Here is an 11,231-nt window from a genome sequence, read left to right on the forward strand (position 1 = left end):
AATTTATGAAGTCAAAATTATTCTATTGACTGAAATATGAGTTAAGAACAAGCCTTTTCATCAGTGTGAATAAGGATAACAGAAACCTGACAAAATCCGTTGTTAAAAGATAACTCTCCAAAGGATTGATCAGTCACTGAAATTGCATTGGTAGCCACCAAGTTCTGGGGATCTGCCCGTTCAAGTTCAGGTAGTGACACTGAGCATCAAGTTGTGGAAAGTTCAGATGACTTTAAGAGCAGTTGAGAGCTGTGATACAGTAAATCTTGCATAACTTGCTTCATATCTTTTAAGTTATAAAACAGCAAATTCTACAGAGATATCATTATTATCAATTTATTGGTTAACAAAAATCTCTTTTCTGGAAATATTTTTTTCATAATATGTACATTCAACTTCAGACTCTTAAATTGTTTTTTCTCTATTATTTTTATTGCTCTATCTTACAACATTTCATCTTGGAAAGTTCTTTAGACTTCATATGGGCCTACATATTAAGAATGATCCTTTTGAAATAATAGTGCTATAAATAATACTATCAAGAAGACAAGACCACATGTAACATGAAACAGGAGCTCAATTTTGCTTTCTCTGTCTACTTCAGCAACCAGGGCAGATGCCACAGTGATCTGCATGTTGATAGATGTGCTTTGTGTCACTACATCATGCAGTGCTTCTTGACAAAAAATTAAGTATAGAAGTATAGAAAAGATCCTGTCCTGAAATTCTTACACAGGCAACTCTGGAATTGACTTAATTGAATGAATAAAATTAAAGGTACAGAACAATTTAACAAAAAACCATACTAATTGCAGACTATATTTACATAATACAAACATTAAAGGAGTTATTTTGCAAGACATTTAGCCCTGTAAAACACTGTGAGAACTAGAAAAAAATGCAACTGAGGTGGTTCTAAAGTTTAATCTATAATAATTTAGTGTCCTTCGATACAGCCCTAGAATATGCAACTGTGAAACTTTGGAACATAGAAAGTACGAACCTGCAAACTTGCAAATGTTTAGAACTGCTCCAGTATCCCCCTGTTGTAAAGTGTTACTTTGTACTAGTTCTAGTGAAAGAGAAAAATATTCCTCATTTGCAGTAGAAGAGATAAAAATTTAATACCTCTGTTTTCAGATAGGAATTTAAATCGCTGAGAATTAATACAACTTCTGCAAGGAAAGTTGCTTCTTATATGCAGCAGCTGGAGACTTCTCTTGAAACCTTGAAATTTCTGAGCAGAAGTTTCTCAAAGTAAAGTATGAAATAGCACATTTAAAAACAAAGCAGCACTCATATGGCTTCTGTATTTTATTTCCCCTGATGACACTATTTTCTTAGGTACTACTAGATACCTGGTGATGAAGCTGCACTGAGACTAGACATTAATCTGTTGCCACATCATAAACAGGTGCCTGAAGTATTAAGAAGGATCTGCACTTTATCTTTAAATGCTACATGACTGCCCAGTACAGCAGTTATGGAGATTCCCAGCTTGAGAGCTTCTTTTAGCACAGTCATTCATTTTTAGCTGTTGTTTAGCAAAAGCTGTGACTACCACTTTCTTTATTCACACCCACCTTATTCCTGATATATCTACAAAATTCTCCAAGTTGCACAACTCATATGGCAATAAATAATCTTTAGGATAATCAACACTACTTGCATATGTAGATAGCTTTCCACACTACTGTTATGTCACTTGGAGGAACCTATTTACACATACTTGTGTAAAGAAACTATTTGCTTTCCTTTATGCATCCACTCTTTTATATTGGAAACCTGCAAGAAGAAAATGTGACTAGTTCACCCAGGTGGATGATACAAAGTAGTGAACAAACACACAAGTTGTTGAACTGTGGGACTAGTGTATAACAGAAGTCACTTAAAGAGAGGCAAGATTACACCACTCATACATATCAGGAAGTATTTTATTCAACTGTTGGTCATTTTAGGTCAGTCTGAAACCCGTAGTCGCAAAGTAACACTTTACTCCACAGGCATTTGTTGATATAAATTGGGCTATCTGTGGAGTAAAATACTGTTCATGAGAAATAAGGGAACTGTAAAGCCCATTGACTTTACTACGTCTTACTATTAAGCTAAGTAAAAAAAATTATTAAGCACTCCTAATAAGAGTGAAAAAACTTGAATCTTATTGAGAAAGAAATTATTTATTTACTTTTAAATATTTATAGAAACCACTGGATGTATCAAGTAATAATATAATATTTAGCATGTATATATATATCTCCATAGATATATAAGTATGTACATATATATATATAAAGTTTTAATAACAGATTCCTGTTAGAGAATTCTACCATTAAACAGTTGCCGAGAAAATGAGAGCAAAGAAATGCAATTCCACTGTACGAATTACATAATGTGAGATTGTTGTGGTTCAGTAATATATCTGTAAAAACTAAAGGGAGTATTGGTTAGAGAACCCTTATGCAATTGTTTACCTTTCGCTTACTGAAGTAATGAAGACAACTGCTTATTTGGATTGGCTAACAAAAAGAGATTATAAAGCAGCCGTTTAGATTCTCTTTCTTTTTTTTTTTTTTCCCCCACCGGCTACACCTTTGATTCCTAACTGTGCAATCTACATATGCAGACACAGGTTTCCTGGAGTGATTAAGGATATAGTAGACCCAGAGAGAGGGCTGATCCTTTACTATTTCTCCTTAAGTCTGCAGTTTAAATTTTACATGAGGCAGAAGTACAGGACCAGACATAAAATAGTGTCTACATTCTAAATGCAAATTTTATATCAAATTTACTCCAGGGATGTGGAGATGGAGAATACTAAATGTATTTTAGTAATACAAAACTATGGAGAAGATGATCAATTTTCCTATCTAGCTACTTTAAATCTGAGCCAGTTCTAAATAGAAGCCAAGAACACTGTTTCATACTGTGTATGTTTTGCCAATACAACTACAAACTATAGCATCAATAAGTATGTTTGAACACACTGTTCACTAGGTAAAACTGAATGCTTTCTAATCTACTGACTGAACCATCTATACATCCAAAACACTCTGTGTAGATATTGAGGGAAAGCAAAACCAATATTAGATATACCAGTACGTGCTATGAGGAGTTACAGTTAACATTTTCCATAGTTCTCATAATGAAAACTCTTACAGAGACCACAACACACTTTTCAAGGGAGGAAATTCCTCTTTTAGCTTTATATAGATCTCGGGGCGGGGGGGCGGGGGGAAATCATGATTGATATTACACAGTGAACACTGTAAAAAAAAAAAAAAAGGAATCATGTTTTCCATAGGGATTTTACACTACACTTGAAAGTTTACTATTCAGTAGCATCAATACATTAATTAATTGCTTTATATAGACATTACATGGTTGTAGGAAATTATAATTTTCTGTCTTTTAGTAACCATTATGCTTGTCAGTAGGGAAAAAAATGTGGAGGGTTTTTTTTTAGCATTCTGACAACTCCATTTTACAGTAAAAAAAAAAGTTGACATTACTTAAACAAGTGTCATTGAAAGTTATTTGTTTTTTAAAGCATGAATAATAAATCAAATTATCTCTGGTTGTGCCCTAACCTAAACTCTTTTCTAAAGTGTCACTTTTTGTTAAAATCAATTTCAGATTTTAAGTATTGCTCTACTCACCTAATTGATAGCAACACAAATTCATGATAGGCGTAAAATGGAATTGTTTCTGTGACACAACTCAGTAGTGGGTTGAGGATTAGTTTGCAGTGACCTCGTACAGGCAGCCTTTTTTTTTTTCTTTCTTTCTTTTTTTCTTTTTTTTTCTCATTTATAAATGTTCCATTCATAGGCCATCAGTTACTTGAATTCTGGTTCTTTAACCTGCCAATTACTGATGGTCATTTCTATTCAGTTCAAAGTATTAGGTACAGCTGGCATCTAGAACACTTGGTGTCCACAGATCACAGGGTATGATAATTCCAAGGTATTATGAATCTTCTTTAGGTACATTGAGTGACTACAGTGCGAATTCTTTCCCACTAGCTGCATACACAAAATGAGTCTGTGTCACTTCTGATACACTCAGCTCATTCCCCTATGACTCAGAACAGCATATTAGGAGAACCACAGGATAAAAGAGATATGACATTTCAAATATATTTAATAGCCATTATCCAGAGCCTGCTTTCAATCCAAATGTTAAAAATCACTTTGGAACATACCTGTAGTGTTTGAACATTAAGCTGCATTAATCATGAAGTAATACTTTAAATTAAATCAACTGGAGCCAAATTCTGCCCTCATCTTCACTCTGCAAGTTCACTGCTCTGAAATAAATCTTCTGAGCTTGGACTTTAAACTACCTGCTAAAAATTAAGTCATTCTTTAATTAGCACCCTATGTCCAATGGTCCAAATTCTGCCATTTCTCACATTCACAAAAGTCAGTAGAGGACAGTGTGGATATAACTGGCAGTAGAATGCAGCCCAGCTATAATTTCTAAATGAACTTTGGTAGAAGACAGAGCACACAAGTCTTTTGCTATAAAGCAATCATCAATATTGACTCAGGCTGCTGGAAATCTGACTAGTTGTTTTGCTGGTTTATGACAGGATGTGAGTTTGTTAACATTCAGGGGTAGGAGGGAATCACCACATACATCTTCTTTCTATTTATCTAAGCAGAATTTTTATCACTGAAGGTTGTTTTGGGGGAGAGGAGGAGGCAATGAGGCCCCTACAATACCATCAAAAATATATTTATGGATATATATTCTGAAGAAGGAAATTAAAAAAAAAATTAAACCATACATCTTGGAAATATAGCTTACATATATATACAAGATTGGAGGGCTATGATACGCTATTGCAATAGCTGTCCTCAGTGTGTAAAGTTTATCCCCTGTCCTGTTTGTTACCTCAGATAATATGACCACTTCAGAAATGCCCTCCCTCTTCTCCACCCCAAACCAAAAAAAGTGAAACCTATGGAAGTGCCCACCTCTGTCTGACAGTCTTCTGGGAAAATACACCAGCGTGCCCCAAATGTACTAAAAGCCTGTCCCCACTCTCACTTGCACTGCTTTGGCATTGCCTTAACTATGTGTGTTTCAGTGGGTATTTTCTTTTGAATCGCATGGGAAACATCAGTGTGACAGTAGAGCCAGACCCACCAGATGTGATCTGATTTCACTTTCATTAAGTCCACCTCTCTTAAGTGACTTGTGTTGGTCCCTTCAGTGGTGCGTTACAGCAGATTTCACTGCAGACAAAAGGGAAAATTAAACCAGTGTCTAAAGTGAGATCCAGGGTATTCTAAAAGTCTCCTACCTGAATTATGGACATCCGGCTCGGGGGAGCCTCGCTGGCGTTAGTCCCTTGCCCTGTGAAGCTGGTGTGGCAGCCCACATGTCCCTGGGGTACAGTCAGGTTGTTGGAGGCAGGCTTCAGGTACATCACCTCGGACCTGGGAGAGCTGAGGGGCAGGCGGGTCTGGTAGTCAAAGTACATGGGTGAGGTGGCCAGGGATGGGCTGCTCACCACGTTCATGACATTGAGGGGACCCCGGCTGTCCTCGCCCTCACTGGGCACCAGCATAATGTCATTCTTGCTGATCTTCTTCTTCTTGCCCTTGCCCCCTCCACTGCCACTGCCTCCTCCTCCCCCGCCACTGCCTCCCCCTCCTCCCAGCTGAGGGTGGCTATACTCGGCAATGCGACAATTATAGGTGCGGATCTCCTTGTTTTCTCGCTTGCACTTCACAGCAATAGTGATCATGGCAGCCAGCAAGATGATGGAGACAGTGCTCAGCGTCACGATAAGGGGCAGCGACAAGTCCCAGTGCGGTCGCCGGTGCTGCTCACCATTCACCTGCGGCTCACCAGCCTCGGGCAGGGGCCCTGCCAAGGCCCTGACTATGAGCTTGGCCACTGCAGAGAGGCTGGGCTTGCCATGGTCACTGACTTTTACCACCAGTTCAGCCACAGGGCTGAGCTCCTCCCAGTAGGGATGCAAGGTGCGTATCTCACCACTAGTGGGGTCCATCTCAAAGAGGTGCTCCTCATTGCCTTCCACAATCTCATATGTGAGGCGCCCACTCTCCCCAAAGTCACTGTCCAGGGCACGGACGGTGCCCACAGGGTAGCCCACCCCAGCATTGCGTGGTACCTGCAGCTCAGCAGTGTCATTGATGAGGGCAGGTAGGACAATGAGGGGCGCGTTATCATTGACATCGAGCACGGTAACACGCACTGTGGCGTTGCTTTCACGGTGGGGTGAACCGGAGTCTTTGGCCAGCACACGGAACTCAAAGTGCTTTGTCTGCTCGTAGTTGAAGCTCCTCAGGGCATAGATAGCACCATTTGTAGGGTTGACAGAGACATAGGTGTAGATGGAGACATCTCCCACATGCCCAGGCAAAATGGAGTAAGACACCGTCCCATTTTGGCCCAGGTCAGGGTCCTGGGCCAAGACTGAGCCCAAGTACTCTCCGGGGATGTTGTTCTCAGGCACCTGTAAGACATAAAGGTTCTTGCTGAAGCGGGGTGGGTTGTCATTCTCATCAAGGATACGGACGGAAAATGACTTGGTGGAGTTAAGTGGGGGATTGCCCCCATCACGTGCCACGATGGTCACATTGTACTCATCTTGTGCCTCACGGTCTAGAGGTCGGTCAGTGACCACAGTGTAGAAGTTGTCATAGTTCTCCTCCAGGGTGAAAGGAACGGCACCGGGCCCGCCGCCACCGCCCAGCACCCGACACTGGAGCTGCCCATTCTTTCCTGAGTCACGGTCAGTGACCCGCACCAGGGCAATGACAGTGCCTGGTGGGGCAGCCTCACTCAGTGCTCCCTGGCGAACAGAGACAAAGCCAATGGTGGGAGCATTGTCATTGCGGTCAATGAGGCGGACAGTGACCTTGCAGTGAGCGGGGATGGGATTGGGCCCCAGGTCCCGAGCTTGGACATCAATCTCAATGAGGCCGCTCTCCTCATAGTCCAGGTTGCCTTTGACACGGATGAGGCCGCTCTGTGGGTCGATGCTAAACAGGTCACGGACGCGTTCAGGTGCATAGCCACTGAAGGAGTAGAGCACCTCTCCATTGGTACCCTCATCAGCATCAGTGGCATTGAGGTCAATGACAGCAGTGCCTAGCGGTGCATTCTCCGGCAGCTCTACCACGTAGGAGGCTGCCTCAAAGATGGGGCTGTTGTCATTGGAGTCAATGAGGCGCACATTGATCTGCACCGTGCCTGAACGCGGTGGGTCGCCGCCGTCCAGTGCCGTCAGTACCAGGGTGTGGTGACTCTGCTCCTCACGGTCTAATGGCTTCTGGATGACCAGCTCTGGAAACTTTGTGCCATCACCACGGGACTTCACATCGAGGGAGAAGAGTCCATAGTCATCACGGGTGAGCAGGTAGGTGCGCAGACCGTTGTCCCCAGCATCTGGGTCGTGGGCACTGGTGAGGGGGAAGCGAGTGCCTGGTGCAGCGTTTTCCGAGATGTCCATATCCACTTGGTCAGAGGGGAAGGATGGTGCGTTGTCATTCAGGTCCTGAATCTCCACTTTGATCATGCAGATCTCCTGGTCGTTGGCAAACACCTCGAGGGACAACTGGCACTTGGCGCTGCGCCTGCACAGTGCCTCACGGTCGATGCGCTGTTTGGTGTAGAGCAGCCCGCTCTCTCCGTCCACGTCCAGGAGGTGCGGGGCTGAGTTCTCCAGGACCCGGAAGGTGGACTTCGGGCCGCGGCCGCCACCGGGAGCGCCACGCTCCGCAGGCAGCATCCCGCCTCCCCCCGTGCCTGCCGCCAGCCGAGCATCGCGCCCGATGTTCCCGATGACCGTGCCCGCTCCCTGCTCTTCTGGCACGGAGTAATTCAGGTTCTTCAGCGACAGGGCGGGAGCCCAGAAGAAGAAGAAGCAACAAATGGAAAGGTACATCCCCGAGCGGGGGGTGGGGGTGGCAGGGACTGCAGCGACGACCAGGGTTGTCCCCGTCTTCTTTGCCTCCTGAGCTGGGGTTGTTCTTCCTCCTCCGACCGCTCTTTTTTTTTTTTTTTTTCTTCCTTTTTCTTTTTTTTTTCCTTCTCTCTCCCCACCCCTATATTTCAAGTTCCTGAACCTGTTGCTCTAAAACGTCTGCAGAGACACAGGATGGGAGGCAGCAAATAGACCATGTAGCTCAGAGGGAGGGAGCAATCGGGGGAGGGGGGGGTGGGCTGAGGGGAGGGAGGGAACTGCTTCGGCAGCGTTTCAGCAAGCGCTTGCCGTGCTTGCAGTCCCCTCGCAGTTACTTCGACTGTCCAACTTCTGCAGTGGGAGGGTTTCAAAAATCAGAAAATTTGCAAAAGATCTTCTCCTCCGGGCGGGTGATGTGTTCTTGATCCTTGAATCCCCGCAGATATACAAAGGATAATAAAAATAATAACAATAATAAAAAAATCGGTGGCAGTAGTTGTCTGGGGTTTTTTTAAATCAAAAATATTTTTCTTAAATATGTGTATTTATATATACATAGAAAAGGAGGGTGGTCACAAGTCTGTAGGAAGAGATAAAAAAGCTTATTTGCTACTCATCGCTTGTGATGTGATTGATGGAGTGGAGGGGTAGGAGAGAGACAGAAGGGAAAAAAAAAAGTCTCAGCTTGTTGTTGAAGCCCTCTTCGTGTGCAGTGAGAGGTAGTGAAATGTCTGATTGCACCGCGGGGTTGTTGGTTTTCAGGGAGTGTTTTGCTGCATTTAGAGATCTAATCTTGCATTGCTTGCGGCGGAGAGCTGCATCTCGCTGCCATCGGTATTTCCCCCCTCTCTGTCTCGTACACCCTCACTGTTTCCTTCCCGAATCAAAGGGAGTGGGAACGAGGACTGCAGGGCAAGAGGGGAAAACAAAACACATGAAAAAAAAAAAAACCACACACACAACAGAAAAACCCCCACCAAAAACAAACAAAAAACCCAGACATCCCCTGCCCCCCTCCCCCCTAGAAAAAAACTAGTGTCCGGATTTGTAGTTTCCTTTCTCTTCTCTTACTACCAGCCTCCCACTCGTCCTTTTGGGGCGAAAAAAATTAAGAAACCCACCATTTGACCTTCATCATTAACAGTAAATATGTATTTTGAGAGAAAGCTCAGGCCGTGCTCTATCAGCAGCACATTTGGGTTTCTTTAAGACAGGCCAGTAGCCGCCGCCACTACCACATCCTTTCTCTCTGTGTATCTATGCGTGTGTGCGTATGCGTGTCTGAGGAGCTGCACTTTCTCGATGCAGTTTAATGCCAGTTTGCTATTCTCTCCAGCCGAGAGGAAAGCAACAGGCAACCCATGGCTGGACGCATAGATTAAAAAAAAAAAAAAAAAAAGAAAAGAAGGGGGGGCTGCGGGGGAGAGAAAGAAAAGCACACACACACACACACACACACACACACACACACACACACTCTTTCTTAGTCTCTCGCTAAAAGGGAAACAGTCTATGTATTCACAGGGCTGCACTATCAAGTGCCTCTCTTTTCTTTCTATTCAGCGTCTCCTTCCAATGACACTGCCGCCTAGTCCTCTTCATTTAGGGTAAGGGAGAAGAGGAAAAACAATCCTGGCGATGAATAAAGTGGGAGATCTTTTTATCGACTAATTCGCTTGCATTAAAACCTATGCAGTTCCGCGATCTGTGTGATGCATTTTTTGCAGTCCTTTCAAAGCTTTAACAGTCTCTCTGGGCATCTTGGTACAGGAGAGAAGAGCGGCGGCAACCCCAGATGCGTTGCCCCTCTCCGATAAACACCTTTCCCAGCGATACAGTGTATAGGTAAATACTGGGGAAGGGTAGCAAAATTTTATTTCAAGTGCTTTTAACAACCTGAAATAAATGAATGTCAAATCCAGAAATGCAGGTGTTTCAATCTGCTTGGATGAGTCAGATCCAGCGGAACAAATCACATTCACTATCGCCTCATGTTCCTCCCTTCACAGGCATTAGTTGCAGTTTCTTCCTAACGTTTCTCTGACTCACTCTATAGACAGGAAAAAAATTAATCAGATTTATATTTTGGAGAGGGGGAGGGAAGAAAGGAGGAAAAAAAAAAAAAAAAAAAAGGAGGGGGGTGTCGGATCCAGCTACACTTTTACTATACCTCTTTCTCCAGGAGACTGAGGATCAGGAAAACAAGGCTGTTATCCACTCACTGGCATAGAGGCGCGTCTGATTCCTGCTTTGCTGAGTGTTTTTAACCACCTTTCCTCAGTGTTATGTGTGAAATAAATCAGAAATCTTTCAAATTAAAAGAAAAAAAACCAATAAAAATATAGGTTCCCAATACATTGCTCACAGATCTAGTTCCGAGTCTCAGTTCTGCACCGTTTTTTTCTCCTTTATTTGAGTCCGGACCCAAAGTACACAGTTAATTCTGCAACGTGTGGTAGGGAGGCTTTCAAACGAAAAAGAAGAAAAAACAAATATTCTTCTCTGCCTCATTGATTGGTGGCCACTTGCAAACAGACGGTCGCCAGTCTTAGCCAGGCAGCACGCGGAGCGAACGCCGATTCCAGATAAACCAGATCCATTTCACCAGCCAGCCGCCCGCAGGTAAGTGGAGAATTCAGAGAAAATTCAACAGTTGGAGCGCGCTTTGCTTTGCTTTGCCTCGCGCGCTCCCTCTCTCTCTCTCTCTCTCTCTCTCTCTCTCTCGCTCGCTCTCCCTCTCCCTCTCCCTCCCCCCCCGCCCCTCTCCGCCTCGCCTCCCTCACTGCAGCACTCGCGGGGCCGCCGCGCCGCGCCGCGCTCGCCCAGCGCCGCTCTCCGACTGCCGCTATTCACCTCACGCCGCCGCTTAAACATTGATACGGATTCAGCGCCAGCCAATCGGCGGCGGTGGCGGCGCCCGGCCCCGCCACGCACCGGCCAATGGGCGGGCGGCGGGCGGGCGGGGGGCGTGGCCGCGGCGGGCGCTGGGTGTCATTGATTAGCTCGGCGCGGAGGGGGACGCGCAGCGCGCCCGCGGCCCGGCCGGGCGGGCGGACGGCCGGACGGGGTGGATGGATGTGGGGTCTCGCCGACGCGCCCCGCAGCGCCACCCGTTCCTTCCCCTCCTCCCCGCCCCGGCCTCTCCCGGCTCCGCGTTAGTTATTTATTTACATCTATGTCTCCCCCCCGGCCGCTTTTTTTTTTTTTTTTTTTTTTTTTGGAAACGTATTAACAAGTCTTCCGTGTTGACGGGTGGGAAAGGAAGGGGTACGCGACACCCCCCGAACTC

At 44.8% G+C, this 11,231-nt stretch overlaps 1 protein-coding gene across 10 annotated transcripts in view; it reads right to left on the bottom strand.

Moving 5' to 3' along the window:
• The window catches only part of PCDH17 (protocadherin 17), an 89,262-nt gene extending 78,609 nt beyond the window's left edge, over positions 1-10,653 (bottom strand). For 7 of the 10 annotated variants that reach the window (XM_050331699.1, XM_050331700.1, XM_050331695.1 and 4 more), the window contains exons 1-3: positions 10,113-10,653; positions 9,839-9,992; positions 5,309-8,847 (exon numbers count right to left, since the gene is read on the bottom strand). In XM_050331699.1, the coding sequence (XP_050187656.1) occupies positions 5,309-7,924 (2,616 nt within the window). In that variant the 5' untranslated portion in view covers positions 7,925-8,847; positions 9,839-9,992; positions 10,113-10,653. The remainder of the gene's footprint in view (positions 1-5,308; positions 8,848-9,838; positions 9,993-10,112) is intronic. The other 3 variants (XM_050331698.1, XM_050331697.1, XM_050331696.1) reach the window with 3 other exon arrangements.
• Between the last annotated feature and the right edge of the window lie 578 nt (positions 10,654-11,231).

Source organism: Myiozetetes cayanensis, unplaced genomic scaffold, assembly GCF_022539395.1.
Source record: "Myiozetetes cayanensis isolate MyiCay16 unplaced genomic scaffold, myiCay2020 scf5-8, whole genome shotgun sequence".
Classification (NCBI taxonomy): domain Eukaryota; kingdom Metazoa; phylum Chordata; class Aves; order Passeriformes; family Tyrannidae; genus Myiozetetes; species Myiozetetes cayanensis.